The 18042-nt window shown below is 54.7% G+C and overlaps 1 protein-coding gene and 1 long non-coding RNA gene across 4 annotated transcripts in view; one reads left to right on the top strand and one right to left on the bottom strand.

Annotated features, from left to right (window-relative positions):
* Window positions 1-3606: 3606 nt before the first annotated feature.
* LOC119519001 lies at window positions 3607-5898 on the bottom strand. Its single transcript, XR_005213913.1, has 3 exons — window positions 5550-5898; window positions 3998-4099; window positions 3607-3916 (listed from the first exon to the last, which is right to left on the bottom strand). It is a non-coding gene; the product is annotated as an uncharacterized LOC119519001 (long non-coding RNA).
* Window positions 5899-6264: 366 nt separating this feature from the next.
* The window catches only part of CA5A (carbonic anhydrase 5A), a 31501-nt gene continuing 19723 nt past the window's right edge, over window positions 6265-18042 (top strand). For 2 of the 3 annotated variants that reach the window (XM_037816460.1, XM_037816461.1), the window contains exons 1-2: window positions 6266-6524; window positions 12396-12593. In XM_037816460.1, coding sequence (XP_037672388.1) covers window positions 6368-6524; window positions 12396-12593 — 355 coding nt within the window. In that variant the 5' untranslated portion in view covers window positions 6266-6367. Of the gene's footprint in view, window positions 6525-12395; window positions 12594-18042 lie in introns of all 3 variants that reach the window. The other variant, XM_037816462.1, reaches the window with a different exon arrangement.

Here is an 18042-nt window from a genome sequence, read left to right as displayed (position 1 = left end):
GAATCTCAAGGTTGCCTTAAGGCAAATGTGGCAGTTTTAAAACATGGCCCCAGATTGAACACTCCTCCCTTAGAGAGGTGGGGGTCTACGACCCATCTTCTTGAACTTGACCTCTGCGATTCCTTGACCAATAGAACACGGTGGCCTGGGCGTTACAAAATGGGCAGGCTCCACTTCCTGATACTTGAGACACTGGCTCTTGAAACACAGTCACCATGCTGAGTGGACGCCCCAGCTGCCCGTGGAGAGAAACCAACAGCCAGCCCCAGCCCGCCGGCCAAGTGGGTGTGCCATCTTGGAAGGGCTCCTCCAGCCCCAGATGGGCCATCCCATTTGACTCCATGTGGAGCAGAGACAAGCTCTTCCCATGAAGCCCTGCCCAATTGCAGATACAGGAGATCAAGAAATGAGCGTTGTCATTTATTTTCAGCCACTACATTTGAGGTAGTTTGTTAAGCAGCAATAGATACCTGGAAATGTAGGCTTTCATCTACACTTATTCCAACCAAAAACCCCTTGCACCAGGGAGGAAGTCAGAGCAGATGATTGGCCACTTCCCTGCTATTTCAACATGCATTGATTATGTGCTTTATGTATACGTCCATGGGAAGGGAGGAACATCAGTGCAATAGGGCACATAGACATTGCGGACTCACGGGCCGCCACTGCCGCTTGCTAGTCAGGGAGAGTGTGGGCCACACGGGTCCTCATTCTGAGCCTCGGTCCTTCATCTGTAGAACGGAGACTTAAATGGCTACTAAGTTAGGACTCTCTGGATACAAGAAGGAAAAAAACATTTAAATAAGCTTGAGAAAATAATAGGATGTTACTGATTCATGTAACTGAAAAGTTTGGAAGTTTGGCTCAAGTAATGTCCTCTCTCTCTCTCTCTCTCTCTCTCTCTCTCTCTCTCTGCCGTCTACCCCCTGCTCCCTTGCTCTCCCTCTCTTCCTTCCAGCCTCCGGGCTTGTTTTCCCCCTACCTTAGCTCCTTCCTCAGGCAGGCTCCCACTGCAGAGCTCCCAGCAGCTGCAGCTGGTGCACATTTTACCAATCGAATAATCCCACTGCAGAGAGGGTGCCCCTTCCCTGCTATCTCAGCAGAACTCCCAGGGCTGCCCCCGGGTCACTTGCCAGTGACTTCATGCTGACTGGCCAAGGACCCTGTACCCCACGACGGCCAGTGAGGGAGGGTGAAACTCCCCAACTCCCCAAGGGGCAGCACCAGAGGCCCGTGTCCCCAGCCTGTGTCCCCAGGTACTAGCGTGCAGGAACACAGCGTCACCCAGATACCCTGCCCGAGCGCGGCCCGTTTCCCCTAGCAGTGTGATTCCCAATTTGCTGAGCAGAGCTGAGTGTGCCTAAGGAGAGGAGGAGAACATGTTTCTCTGGGCTTGCAAGCCACTGGGATTCCTTTTCTTCCTTCCAGCGTGGCAGCTCGTGAGCGCCATGATAGGGCTGCCAATGGGAGGCCTGAAATGCGGGGTTTCCATCAGAAAGCGTTCCCTTCAGCTTCTCAGGTGCAGGGAACAGGTTTATAAATGCAGAGAAATCAACGGAAGTGTGCGCTGCAAATCATGTCATGACATGTCCAGCGGAGAAGCAGAGGAAATTACTGTGGGGAAAAAACTCATGTAGAAATTTCCCAGTGTTTTTAAGATATGGCCCAGTGCGAGTTTGTCCTCTTTGTTTCTTCAACTAGGATAGGATTTCTTTATAAGCAGCACATGTATCGTCTGGGGATCTTTATGTGCTTTGGACAGCTTTTGGTTGCCTTTAGGAATGAATTTCATAATCTATGGTATGAGAATAAAACCCTCTTTGAAAAGGATAATGCAGAGAAATTTGAGGGCTCTCTTGTGGAACGTGGGCTACAAATTTCTTTGACTGCTTCCTCATTTCAACAAAAAAATGTTCAGCATACACCTCCAATGTATGCGTACTTATATATGAATTACCTATGTGTGTTAGGTACTGGTGTATTGTGTGCTCTAAGAGATATATGTACATGAAAAACAGAAATTAAAATGAATATGAGAGAAAATAAAAATAGAAATTCCAAACTTTTCTTCCTGCATTTCAAGAACTGTCTGGGGCACACACACTCCCTTTTAGAAAATGTTAAACCTAAGGAATGTTGCAGTCAAGCTTTTCAGGTTCAAATTGTAAAGAAGGTTTATTAGAAGAATGATGCAATTTTTTGACCCCATCCACTCTGTGATGGTTAAACTCACGTGTCAACTAGCCAGGTGATGGGTTCCAGTTGTCTGGTCCAGCAAGCACTGGCCTGGTTTTTCCTGTGAGGATATTTAGTGGATTTAAGTCATTAGTCCGTTGATTGCATCTATGGCTGATTGCATCTACAATCAACAAAGGGGATTGCCTTCAACAGTGAGAAGCATCTCATCCAATCAGTTGGAGGCCTGAAAGGGAAAACTGATGATTTCAGCAGTCAGAAAAGAGAATTTCTCTCTCTACTTCCTCCAGCCAGCTTCTCCTGGGGAAGTCATTGAAATCGTCATCGGAGTTCCCAATTTGTGGCCCGCCTTACAAAATTTAGACTTGTCAATCCCCACGGTTGCATGAGCCAATTCCCATGATAAATCTCACAATATTTACACACATATATATATTTGTACATCATGCTGGTTCTGTTTTCCTGGAGAACCCTGACTAATACCCCCTTTCATTTAAGGAAAGAAAAAAATGCCCTTTAGTTAGCTATTTTTGGTTGACTCCACATGAGAAATCTTCAATTCCAGCAGAAAATTACAGGAGGAGAAGGAAATGAGTGGAAGAAGGCAGAACTGTTTGGCAAATGGTTCAATGTTAGAAAAGTAACATTTAAAGCCTGCTGACTGTGGAGAGCCGTCTCCCGGGACGGGCATAGCGCATGCGCTGTAAACCTGCTCCAAAGTCCCCCCGCCCATCGAGTGGTGCCAAGATGGCGCCCACATCCTGCTTCCGGCTTCTGATGTATGTAACCACCCGCTGTATTCACCAATCATGCTTGTGTGCGTGGCGTTAGCCCATTGGATACACGCAAGGTTTATAAGAAAGTTCCCGGGCAAAGCTCGGGGAGACAGCCCACAAGGAGCCGTACCTGACGGCCGCATCGAGGTTGTTCTCCCCCGAGGTGTCTCGCCCCGGGTGGAACCTGTAAAGATGATGATTGCCTAGTCCCAATAAAAGTTTATCTGCTTCACCACTGTGGGTCCCGAGTGATCACAAGTGCTCCGGGTAAGACGTTGTCCGCACCCTCTCTCCCCTTATCTCTCTGGTCCCCATCGCCGGCCGACCGAGGACTCGAGGCGGGGCGGAGAGAGCGCCGGACAGCTGACGGATGTTTTATGTGCTCAAGGGAGATGCTCAGAAATTCGAAAGTGTTGGATTTGATAAACACGAGGCTCCTTGGCTCTGGACACAGGGTAAGTGGTCCAGTCTTACGGAACAGTGACCGGGCACATTAGCCAGCTTCCGTGCTGCTGTCCTTTGGCCCGTCAATGCCAAAGCTGCAAGTTTTATTCAAAGATATTGCTATTCAGTAGAGTTTTATTTATAAAACTAAAACAACCTAGAAAAAACCTGAACACCCACCTGTGGGGGAAGTAATTTAATAAATTTCGGGATGTCTTTCTCTGGAATGTTCTGCCGTCATTTAAAAAAGCAGGTGCTTTCGTTCCCTGGGCGCTGAAACCGGTGTCATTCAGTGGGTTGGTGTAAACCACGGGAATCTATTGGCTCACAGGTTTGAGGCCAAAAGAGCCCAAATCGAGGCGTCAGCAAGGCGAGGCTTTCTCCCCGGAGACGGCGCGCGGGGGCCGGCTGCCGGGGTCCCCATCCTTGGCTTTTCTGTCGCGTGGCGCCCTCTTCCTTTCTCTTCCGGGTTCCGCTGGCTTCTGGTTTCCTGATGCTCCCTGTAATTTCTCTGTAATTACCCGTAAGGCCTCCAGAAATGGGACTAAAATCCATCCTAATTCAGCCGGGCCACACCTTACCTGAAGTAAACCCATCAAAACGCCCTTTTGCCAGGATTCACATCCACAGGAATGATTAAGTTTAATTTAAGAACATGTTTTTCTTGGGTGTGTAGCTCCAAGCTGCAGGAGGGGAGAGCACTGATGTAAGAAATTATTCACAACAAATTGAAGTGACTATGTCCCTAGTCTATATGTGTATGATTCTTAATCATAATAGTTGTTATTGGTATAACGGTATAATAGTATTCTCAATATATGTAAAGATTCTTAATGTTTGCATTAAGTAACTATATGTCCTAAATATATGACATGATTCTCTCCTGTATTATAAAAAGTGATATATATATACATGTAGGTTTATATACCATGGAACTTTCCAAAAAGAATCACAAGAACCTGCTAATAGCAGTTCACTCTGGGAAAGGCAGAGAGACTTACTTTTCATCTTCTGAATTGCTCAAAATTTTTTCCATAAGCATGCACCTATGTGACTCATACCTTTTTAAGTTCCTACTCTAATAGCAACTGAAATGACGTGCAGGAGGCTGCCGAACAAGCCTGACTGGTGATATTTTCTAAGAAAAACAGAGCCCTGCCATGAGGCTGCAGGGAGGCCAGGAGAGGCGGGAGACCCCAGATCCACAGGGACAGCCGAGGACACCCCCAAGAGCGGAGGGAGCCTGTGAGTGCCAGCTGCCTGCTTAACAGCCCCAGAAGCTGCTGCCCGTCCAGCAACCAGGGCCAGGAGCACGGAGCTCACCCAGCAGCACAGTTCTCAGAGCCTCACTCGTATCAACTCATTAAACCCTCACAGCTCTACAGAGAAAGTGCCGTTTTCCCCATTTTACAGAAGAGGAAACTGAGGCAAAGAGCAGTTGAATGAATGAAGCTATCCAAGGGTGGGTACCTTTCTAAAATGACCCTGTAGGTAGAAAAGAGTATAGACATTCCAGAACTGGTTTGAGTTGCTGGCAGCCAAGGCAGCCAAGCTCGAGGATCCAACACAGAAATCAATGAAAGCTGCAGATGGCATTGTGCGTAGGATTTTGGGGGGATTCTGGGGTACTCGGAAGCCTTGAGGTTAAGGGCCTTGTTTTATGGGGGGTTCAGATCAAAGATTTGAGCACCCTCTGGTAAGCTGTGAAATCCCTGCCTTCTCAAAATTTATAAGTTGGACAAAACAAATTACAGACATTTCCATCCCATTCTTGCCACCTCCCTCCCATGCTAACAGGTGTCTGAGGGAATTCGTTGCTGAATAGTCCAGAGCAGGGGATTTTGTGACCTGATGTTTGCAAATATTGCAAGGAATATCACTAAGGTGCCCCATGTAATTTATTGTCCAAATTTGGGCACTTTGGGGTGAGACGGGGCCCTGTTGACATTCACGCTGAGACAATGGGCATTGAGTGGGGGGGCCTCGGCCAGCCATGTGGTCCTGCTTCTAGCAGAATGAACGAGTGTCCACTGGGGTCTGCATTGTGGAAAGTGGGGCAGTGCAGGCTGAACTGTGTCCCCCAAGACGAGATGCTGATGTCCTAATCCCCAGGACCTCCGAAAGTGACCTTACCTGGAAATAGTGTTGTTATAGATGGAATTGGGCAGGTAAAGAAGAGGTCCTCCTGGAGAAGGGGACAGACAGACAGACAGACACACAGGTAGAGCAGACGGCCACACGACAATGGAGGCAGGGACTGAGCTGTGCCACCAGCCAGGAGACGCCACCACCAGAAGCCGGGAGAGAAAAACGGAACAGATTCTCCCTGGAGCCTTCCGAGGGAGCGTGGCCGGCCCGACACCCTGACTTCGGACTTCTGACACTTCCCTGTTTCCCGTCCCCCGGCTTGGGGTGCTTTGCTGCAGCAGCCCCAGGAAACCAGGATGCAGGAACTCACTGCTTTCTCAGGAGCCCCAGACACCTGCAGAGCTCTGGCTAACTCCCGCCTGTCCCTGTGGCCCTGCCTCTCCCCTCTGCAAGTAAACAGTGCAGCCTTGGGCCTGATCTTGGGTTGCCGGGGGCAGGAGAGGCCCCAGGCTCACGGGGGACTTCGCTCTCCAGTCTGTTTGTCCATCCCTCGTCCACCCTTCATCCGACCCTCGCAGACTCCACTGTTTGCCAGGTCAAAGCTCACCCGCCGAGTGACCTATCCACAAGGAAGGGCCCGGTCGCCTGTCCCCAAGGCAAACCCAGCGGTCATCCAAGAAGCCGGGCCAGGCCGGGTTGAACTTTAACTCGGAGGCCCTGGGGTGCGGTGCCTTTCTGCTAAAAGTGATGGGTGCACTCCACCCACAGCCATCCTCATCCGAGAGAGGGCAGGTTCCCGGGACGCATCGCCCGCCCTCGGCCGGGCCTGCCAGGAGACTGGTTTCCGGCGGGCAGAGCGCGCGATGCCGTGGAAGTCGGCGTTGGTGCCGGCAACCCCGAAGGCCTCGGCTCTCTCCCACTTGGCCAAGCAGTCGTGGGGGGCTCTCCGCCGTCGCCCCGTAAGCCCGGAGCCCTCATGTTCCCGCTGTTCCTGGGCACAGAGAAATGGGAATCCCGCTTGTAAGTAGATCCCCAAACTTCCCCAGACGCGGCCTGTGCCTGAGTGTGGAACGGCGGAGAAATGGTTGTCTAATATTATGGCGTCTTTCGAAATAGGAAACAACCACGAGCCGGCTGCCAGGGCTCAGATGACAACTTTGGCCTCGGTCTCCCGGGGTTGTTGGGAAGGTCAGGGACTCAGAGCAAGGCGGAGGTGTGGGTCCCACCCAGGCCGGGGCTCCCTTTCGAACACCCAGCCGCACCGGCATCGACGACGCTGAGTAATCACAGCCCCAGAAAACTCTTAGGCAAAGAACTTTTTCAGCAAACACTTAATACAGGGATCGAACATCCAGCTCTGCCGAGCAGCTGCGGCCTCCCAGCCTCGCCTGGCCGGTCGCTGATGGGCCGTGACCCTGGACGAGCCCCTGCCTCATTCGGGGTCTCAGCTTCCTACCCTGCAAAAGCAGGGGCCGCATCGTGCCCTCTAAATTCCCTTCCCACTCACATGTCTTACACTGGCCATTCCCCGAGTTGAAGGGGCACGGCCGGGCCGGAGGTCAGCAACGTGGTCGGCGGCAGGAGCTGGAGCGAGCCCTTCGCCCCCGAGCCCTGGTCGCCTCATCTGTAAATGGGGGGCCGCGGAGGGATGGAGAGACGCTGAGAGCCCCACACGCTGGATGCCCCGGGGCTCCAGCTGCTCAGCCCGTGAGGACTGGCTCTCTGTTTCAGATGTGACCCCTGTGGCAATTTACAGAAGCATTTTGGTTTCTCTCCAGTCCACGTTTGGGGGCAGCAGAGCCTGTGACGGTGCGGGCTGTGGCCTGGGGCGCACTGGGCTCCGTCCCTGGGGTGATCTTGTTACCCCACCAAGGTGGTGGATTCTTTGTCCGATGCGCTCAGTTGACCAATTCCTGAGACACGGGGGCTTCAGAGAGAGAACAAGTTTGTTGCTAGGCGTGAAGCAGGAGAGCAGACGGCCTGTGCATCCAAAATCTGTCTCCCAAACTGCAGTAACTCTAATGGTTTTATAGCATCAAAAGATGGGCCGGTTTTAGGATAACGAGCACGAGGCTCCAGGTGATGAAATCAGAGGTGATCTAACTACTGAGCACACGCAGACTGTATGTAAGAAAACGGAGGCCTTGATACGGTGATGGTGTGAGTTTTAGTGTTAAAATGATGTATAGGTTGTTTATAGGTTAAAGTTTAAGCTACTGCGCATGTCAGGCGGGCCCATTTTGGTTAGATCCAGCTTCAGTTATCAAGATAACTTTGGACTTGGGGGTGGATTAGTTCAGGGCTGATCCAAGGCCCTTCATTAATAAACATTAGGGCTGTCTTTAGTCATCTCACAAGACTTTAAAGTAGAAAAACTGGATAAATGGGTACAAGGGAAGGTTAGTCACAAGGTTTTGCAATCACAAGGGCACAAGATAAAGGCTACGTAATCATGATCAGCGATCAAGGCAGCTGGATTACAGTTCAGGTTTAAGGTTTTTCCCTCCATCTCCTCTAATAGACCAAAAGTGAAACGGGAAATCTACATAATGATTCAGTCATCATCATAAGCCCTTAAGTCCTGACCTCTCGGTTACAGTCTCCTCCGCCCCAGCTCCACGAGGACGCTGGTTTCAGGAGCAGCTGTGAGGCTCGGAGGCCAGCGAATCCCAGGAGTTTCAGGGAATGAGCGATGAGATGGAAAACCAAGGTCCTTGGGGACCCCAATTACCCACCCCCCACCCCCGTCCAGATGGGGCCAGGGTGGAAGTCTCGTTGCCACCCGACGTTGTCCCCTCAGCCCCATCCTCCGGTGACCTCGCCATCAGAGCAGGACCCCGGAGCGCAGCTTCAGCATCACCTGCCCCCTACCCCGGTGCGTGTCAAACTACGGCAGGGTGTCGGCTAATCCGGAAAGACCCCCCACCTGGAGCCCTCCAATCCGATCCCCAGAGGCCGCTAAGCCATGAGTAGTTTGGGGCATATAGTGCTTTTCCCCACAAACATGAAGCCTTTTTAAGCCATAAAGGGCACTGTGCTTGGCATGTGGCCCTGCCTTGGGGCATCATCCCCTCCCAGTGCCGTCCCCGCTCTCATCTCAGGATGACGCACCACCCAGGGCGGTATCCTGGCCCCCTCTCCCGAGGCTGAGTGCCGCTGGGCAAGTTTCTTGACCTCTCTGAGCCTCGGTCTCATTGTCCGTGAAAGGTGGACAAGTGTGGCGTGGGCCGCGTGGGCTGTTGGGAGTGAAAGGAGGTGAAGTGGGATGGCTGGGGCGCCCTGTTGGCCCTCACTGCTGCCGTCACCTGTGGCGGGCACCATGTGGACGATGCCCTGCTGGTGGGCACTGTAACTCGTACTGTAAACACACCTCTGCGTGCTTGTGTGGGAGGGCGAACGCCAAACGTCCAACACCTAAACCAATTTACGTCATGGTTCCCGGTCTGCTCCCGGGCAGCCCTAGGGCTCAGCCAAGTCCTTTCAGAGTCCCACGGTAAACAAAATGCCTGGTGCCAACAGAGAAGACTGGAACTTCCTAAGGGATTTGCTCCTCTATTTTATCACCTTATTTACTGATATTCTGCAGAATATTTCATTTGGGGAATAAAGAAAGTTTGTTACTAAAAATGATTGAAGAGCATAAGTAGCTCAGACTTGAGAGGAGTCAAAGAGTTACAAAGTGTTAGGAAACAATTTCAGGGATCATTTCGGCTCTGCACCCCTGGCCATGTCCCTGGGGCATGCAGCTCCCACGTCTTGGGTCCAGGACGTCCTGTCCACAGCTGGACATGGGCCACGTGGGAGGATTTGCCCACGGTAATCGGCAGACACTGCAAAGCAAAGCTCAGATGCCCCGGAAGTGCTGGTCATTAACCATCTACCAGCACGTTGTCTTGGATACACCCTGGGGTTCTGGGGCTCCTTAGTGCCACTTCTTTCTCCTGCTCGTGGTGGGAACCAGCTGAGGGACGGCCAAGGACGCGTAAGACAGACCAGGATCAAGGTGTCACTGGCCACTAAGGAAAGCCGTGGGGGGGCTGCATAGGAGGGCCGCCTCCCCCACCCACTGTTCACGCACCGCCCACCCAGGGAGCTTGGGGCTCGCCGAGCGGACATGGCCTCTGCCCTAAGAGCCGACCCTTAGGACCCGGGTGTGAGTCATTCATTGGGGAGGTAGCTCAGGAGGCGCCAGACGGAGTGAGGATGATCCGCAGAGCAGCGAAGGGGCCAGGCAGCAGGTGCTGAGAAGCGGGCACGGCTTGGGAGACGGCTGGCCGCCCCCTGCCACTGGCCAAGGGCAGCTCCTGGGGGCGCGCTGTCCCCAGTGCACCTGCCTTCCCACCATGTGAGCACAACAGCTCACGTAACCGGAGAAAGTGCATTGCACGTGCTCCCAGCTCACAGTGGGGGAGGGTGAGTGCTCCAGGGCTCAGTGAGGGGGCCGTGAGTGCTCCAGGGTGCAGTAAGGGGGGGATGAGTGCTCCCAGTGTACAGTGATGGGGGGACCATGAATGCTCCAGGGTATAATGAGGGGGACTGTGAGTGCTCCCAGCACGCAGCGAGGGGGACGTGAGTGCTCCCAGCATGCAGTGAGGGGGCTGTGAGTGCTCCAGGGTGCGGCCTGGCTGCTGGCTCTCATGGCCCAGGGCGGAAAAGGAGATGACCCAACCGTCAGCTTAGGGCCTCTGTAAACTCACCGCTGTTACCCACCCCCCAGATAATTCACCCTGGGGGGAACACATGGGGGATGAGCCAGTGTGTTTAAGGAAAAGTCTTTCTGGAAACCAGAGTTGTTGGGAAGAGGCTGTCTACCCTCCCATAAAATACATCTATGGCTAAAAAGATTTGTTTTCCTGAGTAGAACTGTTTTGGGAAATGCTGATTCCATACCTCCCCCTCTCTAATAGGCGCATAATGCCTCTTACCAGAGTAAAGGCTCTGAGAAGTCCCGCATGCAGGAAACTTGCTTAAACTTTGTCTGTCTCAGCATTTCCCAGACTTTCACAGAACCCTTTGCAGCACAGGACACCCATTAACAACATGTGGAAAATACTTGGGAAACTACTTATTTTGTAATTAAGTGTTCCTAGGCCCAGAGAGGTTAAGGAATTTGCCAAAGGTCACACAGAAAGTTAGTGGCAAGTCCAAGACTAGAACTCCTGAGTCCCAGCAGAGGTTTCTTTCCACATCCCCATGCTTGTGCTGTTCTTTTTTGCACACAAATGAAATCTATGAAGAATCAGCACAGCCTCTCGCCAGGCTGTGGGAGTGCGTGAGGCCGTGCGGTGGTGTCCGAGCGGCTACTGCATAGCCACACCGCAGCGGAGGGCACCCCGAAGCTCGGGGGCTCAAACACTCCCCTCCCTCCTGCTCACACGTCTGCGGCCCCCCCAGGCTGCTCTTGGGAGGCTGACCCCGAGCTGTGGGCCGGGTCCAGGTCAGCTCTACGGGGCTCCCGGCCTCCCGGGCCACAGCTTCCTGAGGATGTGCTCACGAGTGACAGGTGCTCAGAGGCCAGTGCAGCCACGTCACGTCACGTCTGCTGACAAAGCAGCTCATCCAGTGGCCAAGGCCAGTGAGAGCCAGTGGGGGTGCCCGCCACGGGGGTCGGGAACGGATGGGGGCAGGTGGGGGCAGGTGGGGATGCCTGGCACGGGGGTCGGGAACGGGTGGGAGCCTTGCCCGGGTACTGGGTGGGACATAGTGAGGATTTACTGAACAATAATAACCTCACCTGGAGAATGAGGGTGTATCTGGGGAAGGGGTTCCTTTCCAGACCTCCGTCCCTCTGTCTGTGTGAATTAGGATCAAACAGGGTCCTTACTGTTTTCTTCAGTTCTGCTTGGGACACAGGAGGAGCTTTACCAGTAACTGCTGCGTGGTTGAAAAAGAGGATAGCATTTTATTTACTATTTTTCCCCTTCAGAGACCTACTTTAGCATCAGAATTACTTTGCTCCACATCAGTGTCTTAAGAGAGAAAATAGCCCAGACAAGTACACAGACAAGTAATAGAAAGCTTGTCACAGCATTGTGCAAAAATTGCAAAAGAGTTGGAATTAATGTAAATATCCAGCACTAAAACTTGGTTTTAAAAAGTATGTCACCACCATTAAAAATAATTCTGTATGTCTATATTTATTGCCAAAATGAGCACGCAAAATAAAGTTAAATGAAAAAGATAATATACAGAAATAATATAAAAGATCATACATAGAGGAAGATCCTTGTTCATTTAAAAAAAAAAAATCTACTTCTCTCTCAAAGGAGGATATTTGCACAGAAAACAGCCCGAAGAGGCTCGCCAGCAGTTAGGGTATTTGCCTCTGGGTGCCGTGATCACAAGCCAAGTTCTTGTGCTCCCACAGTCTCTTCTGGATTTTCTGAAATATTCTCAATTAGTGTATCTTACTTTTCAAATTACATGCAAACCCTCTGAGACCAAGCCTCAAGAGAAGGGGGTGGGAGTAGGGTTTTCTGCTTAATTTTCTTGGGGGCAGAGTTTCATCCCCACTACACAGGAGAGACAAGGAGAAAACTCCAAATCCAGCAGACAGCCCCTGTTTTGTTCAGAGGCAATGTGGGGGGATCGGGAGGAGAAGGCAAGTCATGGTTCTGCCCCATCCTGCCCCCCGCGTCTGTGTCCCCGTCCCCTCGCCGCCCAGGTCGGCCGTCCTGTATCCATCTCCACCGTCCTGCCCTCTGCCCTGAGACGCCACAGGGCACGGCGCAGGCTAAGGCAGGGCGGGAAGGCAAACCCCCTTCTCCGGAATGGGTCCAGAGGTGGCTGAGGTGCTGGCCGGCCCGGCCCCACGGTGGGTCAGCTGCTCCGTGCTGGCTTCCTGGGCAGTGGCTGCCCAGCGGTCTCCACCATCTCCTCTCGGTTCCCCAGTGCACCCCCTCTGGAAGGGCCCGGCCTCCGTGCCGGGGGGCAGCCGGCAGTCCCCCATCAACATCCAGCGGAGGGACAGCATCTATGACCCCCTGCTGAGGCCACTGCGGGTTTCCTACGACGCGACGTCCTGCCTGCATGTCTGGAACACCGGCTACCTCCTCCAGGTGGAATTCGATGATTCCACCGAGGGCTCAGGTGAGCCTGGCTGGGGGTCCGAGGTGGTTCTTCCCCCAAGCCCCTGGGGGTGGGCTCACGGCCTCCGTGGAGACGGGGCGGGAGCAGGGGACACTGCCTCACTTGCTGGTGGCAGCCAAGCCCCACGGGGGTGAGGACAGAGCCCGGTAAAGGGGCAGAGGGGGGGGCCTTTCCGAAATGCCGGTGATGGCATCTACGTCCAGCACCTGGTTATGACCTGTAGGCCAGACTGAACCCCTTCCCTCCGGGAGCTTACACTGGAATGGGGGGCAGGCAGGAAAACGTAAACAAGTAGAAACATGACTGTGTCATGGGTCAGAGAAGAGCCGAGCGGGGCAGGACGCGGGGCCCAAGAGGAAAGGAGGGGTCATCGATGGCAGGTGGGTGAGACGGTACGGCTGGCGGGCTGAGCAGGACGGTGCCGTGGGGTGGGAGCAGGCACCGGGCAGGGGGCGATGGTGGGGGCTGGCAGGGAGCGGGCGGTCAGGTGGCCAAAGAGGCCCGGAGTCACTGGGCCTTGCTCGCTGCCAAGACGCTACCTGAGTCACCCCCCTGAGCTCTCCCGGTGCCCCCAGGCATTTTGGAGGACACCTTTATCAGGTTCAAGGCGTTCCCTTCTCTTTCTCTCACTTGGTTTTGGGGAATGGCTGCTGGATTCCGCCTTGTGTGGTTTTTGCCCCTACTGCTTCCAGCTTAACTGTGCTCGGGCCGCTGGGGAACCTAAGATTGAGCCAGCCTTGCATTCCTTAAAGTGCCCCCACCGAGTCACATTGAAGTATTCTTTTAATTCGCAGCTGTATTCGATTGCTAATACTTTGTTTGGGATTCGTGCACATTTGTTCTATCTTCTTAAGCTGCTGGGATGGGGAAGTGAAGTGGGCAGGCCACAGCCAGCTGGCAGCCGAGCTGTGTATGGCCAGAGGCGTGTGCCCACAGGTGGGTGCAGGTGTGTGCAGGTGTGTGCAGGTGTGCCGTGTGTAAGGTGAAGGCAGGCTGTGTCCCTCTGTTCTCTTGCCTGGGCCATGCACCTTAGGAGTGGGTGGCTCTGCTACAGGCTTGTCTGCCCACACTTTCGTCCTTGCACATTCTGAGCAGCTTTGCTGCTGCTTTCAAGCCTTTCAGCTGCAATGGCGATTTGAGAGATAACAGGGCTACCGTTATTGATGTAATAGTGGGGTTCCGCGTGGCAAGCCTGGGCTGGAGGTGTCTCCTCGGCTCCCCCCAGTGCTTGAGCTTCTGAGTCTGTCTGTGCCTGAAGCCAAACAAAGCTGGGAGGAACACGGGTCCTTTTGGCTTAAGTCAGTTTAAGTTTCTGTCTCTTGTTTCCAAGAGTCTTAACGCAACTAGAGAAAGACAAAGTGGCCAAATTAAGAGAGAAGTTGAAGGGGGGAGTTGGGGAATCTGTGTCTGGGTCTGTGCAGCCCAGGGTCAAGCGGAAAGTTTGCAACGATGCTTTAATTTGACCCTACAGGCTGGTGGTCAGGGAGGCCGGGCCCCAGCCCCCGGACAGCTGCCCACCCATGTCAGACAGGAGTCCCCAGATAGGCCAGTGGAACTCTCGTAAGCGTTTAGCCACTGGCCGGGAGGGATGGCTGTCATTTGCAGCATTTGTCAACTTCCACGGTGCAAAGACTCCTTCATGGCGATTTCAAGCTGCCAACGTGAGGTCGCTGGTCGTGGGGTGGGGGGATGTGCACCGCAGCCTCCAGGAGCCACACCCGTGGCTCCCACCCCCACTGCCCCCACCCTCTCTCGGACCCTGCCGGCTCAGCTCCCATGTGGGGCACTTGCTGTGTCCATTGCGATGACGTTTTGGTGGCAGGTGGCAGAAACCAGCCCTCACGGCAAGGGGAAGGGACTGCTGGCTCTGCCCCTGAGCAGCCGAGCGGGGTCCTGGCGGTCGGAAGGACGTGTGGGAATCTGCCCGCTTCCTCTCGGCTCTGCTTTCCCCTGGACGGGGCTCGTTCCCGGGCAGGGAACCCCCTCGAGGTGGCAAAGATGGCGGCCACGGCTCAGCTCACACCTGCCGGGCAGTGACTCCAGGACAGAGGCCGTTTCCCTGGCAGTCCCAGCGGCAGGGGCCCGGCTTCCGTCCCTCGTCTTGGCTGACGGCCGGCCTGAGGCTCACCAGGGGCAAGGTGTGGACTGAGGGTGGCGGGAAAGTAGTTTCCCGAAGGATGAAAAGGACACGATTCCAGAAGTGAGAACAGGCAAACACAAGGGCCTCCGGGCTCCGCGATGCCCTCGCTTGTGGACCCCGAGCTGCCCCCGGCCCACCCTGGCCCACCTCCAGGCCCCCGTCTGTGGCTTTCTCTCTGGCCCCATCCTGACTCCCACGTCTTGTCATCTGCACCCCTTCCCAGCCTGGCCAAGGGAGCAGCCCACCCTCCCTCCGACAGAGCAAGAGCTGGGGCCGGCTGCCCCCCTGACCGTTTAAAGGAACGGGGCAAGCCCCTGTGGCTCGGCTCCACGCTGGCTGGTCTGGTTTTATTTTACTTGGCATTTCCCTAAAACCCAGCTTCCTCTTTCTTCCTCCCCTGCTCTGCAGCCCTCTTCCAGCCTCCTTCTCCTCCTCTTTGCAGATTTTGTCCTCTCCCTTCACCCCCACTGGAAATTGGGAGCCAATGGAAGCAAAGGAAATGGAAAATGCAGTTAAAATATAAATTGTACTAAAAAGTTTTTAAATGGTGAAATGAGAAAAATGGGACTGTCCCATAAATTAAAACCCTGCAAGAAGGAAAGGTGCCACCCACAACCAAGAAAGGGAGCGGGCGGAGCCCCAAGGGGCAGACTGGCTCCTGTGAAATCTGACTACACAGGTTTAGGGTCACACTCAGGGGGTGCCAGAAACTCAAAGCAAAACCCAACCGGGAGGCCCCGGGGCTGTTCTGTGGGCAGCCCCTGCCTCCAAGTGGCCTCTCTCCATGGGGAGTGAGTGACCCCTTGGAGACCACCGGGCCAGGGTCTGGGGCTGCAGAGGCAGGGTCCGGGCTCCTTCAAGGAACGGGGGGCACTGCAGGCCGAGGAAGGAAGGGGCGGGGGGGTGTGGCTGGTGGGAGGGGAGGCTCCATGGCGGAGCGAGAGAGGACGGAGAGGAGCTTCCAGGGCCCGAGGGACGCCCAGCCTCACACACCACAACCCTAGGCGCACAGAAGGCCTCCCAGCACCAGGCTTGGGACGAGGGGGCACCCAGCCAGGAAGGGGGGCGGGTCCTCCTTGCAGAGCAGCAGCGGGGCCCCCAGCCACCGTGCAGCCTGCACCCCGCATCCCACCGACCAGCTCCCAAGTCACCACTGACCCTGCAGCTTCTGCGGCTGTTGCTGCGGCAGAGAAGTAACTGGCCCCATCTTGAGTCTCCTTATGGCTAAGTCACTGTGCCAGGCGGGTCAGACTTTCCCACTCGTTTCATCCTCACGAGAACCCCGAATGGTTGGTGCATGATCCCATTCACCAGGGACACCAGCTCCGAGAAGGCTCCCTCCTCACCATCCGCAGAGCAGGAGCCGGGGCTCACTGAGGCCAGGGTGGCCCACTGCCCTGCTGCCCACCCCACCCACCAACAGGTGCGAGGTGCCACCCTGTCCTCCCGCCCAGGCCCCCTCGGGGAAACGGGGTTCCAGGCCACCCCTCCAGCATCCATGTGACCCGTCTTCTTGTTCCTCAGGAGGGTGGGCAGGGGCACAGCCACGTGGGGGGGCTCCTTACTAGGTCCAGAAAGAGCAGGGTGGGAGCCCCAGTTCCTCTGCTCACCAGCTGGGGGCTGGGGGCAAATGCACCCAAGGTCTCGGGCCTGTGGGGACTGCTGTGAACGGAACATCTGGACACTGCCCCGCCCTCGTTACCTGGCGGATTCAAGAAAGAGGGTGTCCCAGCCAGGAGAAAACATCTGGAAAGCACATATCCAGCAAAAGACTTGTATCCAAAATATACAAAGAACAGTTACCATTCTACAACAAGAAAGCAAAAACCCAATAAAGAGTGGGCAGCAGAGCTGAGCAGACCCCTCAGCACAGGAGACAGACAGATGTCAAATGAGCACATGAAGAGATGCTCGACATCACACGTTACCAGGGAATCGCGAGTTAAAACCACGGTGAGACCCCACTGCACGCCTGTCAGAGGGGCTAGAATCCAGAGCAGCGACAGCCCCAGCGCTGGTGAGGACGGGAGCAGTGGGCACGTTCCGCGCTGGGGGGAGGGCACAACGGTGCAGCCGCTTTGGGAGACGGCCTGGCAGCTTCTCACAGAGCTCAGCGTGGCCCACCCTCCAGCAAAGCAAACTCGCTTCCAAGGATTTCATCCAAATGAGTGGAAAACTGATGTCCACTCAGAAACCTGCACATGAATGTTTGGAGCAGCTTTATCCAGAGTTGCCAAAACTACGGAGCAACCAGAATGTCTCCACAGGGGAACAGACAGACAGACTGCGGCCTGTCCACACAACGGAGGATTACCCAGCGATGGAAAGGAACGTGCTGTCAAGCCACGAGAAGACGAGGAGGGCCCTGGGACGCCTGTCGCCGAGTGAGAGAGGCCAGTCTGGAAAGGCTGCGTCCTGGACGACCCCAACCAGGCGACCTTCCGGAAAAGGCAAAACTATCCCGACAGTGAGAAGAGCAGGGGGTGCCGGGGCCGGGCAGGGAGGGCGAGTGGGTGGCGCCCTGGGCACGTGTCAGGCAAACCTACCCATGGGACGCTGTGGCGGAGGCCGTGGGCCGTGGTCGGAGCCAGAGAACCGCAGCCCAGAGCGGGCGCCCAGGGGAGACGTGGGCTTCAGTTACTTATAATGTATCAATACTGGTTCATCAACTATAGGAAATGAACCACTAATGGAAGACAATAGGGAAACTGGGGGGCGGTGAGGGCGTTATATGGGAACTCATGCAACTTTTTTGTGTAATTTTTCTTTACATCTAAAACTGCTCTAAAAATACATTCTTATTTGATTAAAATAAAAAAAAAACTATTCCTGAATATTTGTTGAAAAAAGGCAAAAAAGAAGCAGCAGCAAAGGGCTCTACGAAGCCCTTAACACCGTGTTGGGCAATTAAGCCTTTGATAAATGATAGCTCCACCTGCCGCCGCGTGTTAAAAATAAAGGAATCGAATCGAGCGCTGCTGAGGGCTCCCTGCGGGGTCCCGCCGGACGGAACGCGGAGAAGGGGGCACAGCCTGTGGCTCTCCTGAGCCTGCAGCGTGCGCTGCCCCCCGTCAGCTTAGGCAGAGCACGGGGCCTCCGCGCTGACTTCTCAGCAGCCCCGCTGGAAGGTCACGCGGGAAAGCAGCCGGCCTCGCCTGTCCCGGCGCTCGGAGCCCCTATCCTCAGAACCCACAGCTCTCCCGCCCTCCTGTTCCGGCTCCGGGAGGCCGAGTGGCTTCTGCAGCCTCCGCTCGCTCGCCCCGCCCGGGACCAGCCCAGCCCGTGGCCCGTAGCAGGTGCTCAGTAAAC

The sequence above is a fragment of the Choloepus didactylus genome, chromosome 22, assembly GCF_015220235.1.
Source record: "Choloepus didactylus isolate mChoDid1 chromosome 22, mChoDid1.pri, whole genome shotgun sequence".
In the NCBI taxonomy this organism is placed as follows: domain Eukaryota; kingdom Metazoa; phylum Chordata; class Mammalia; order Pilosa; family Megalonychidae; genus Choloepus; species Choloepus didactylus.
The sequence above is the reverse complement of the archived record's forward strand: the minus strand, read 5'-3'. Positions and strand labels throughout refer to the sequence as shown.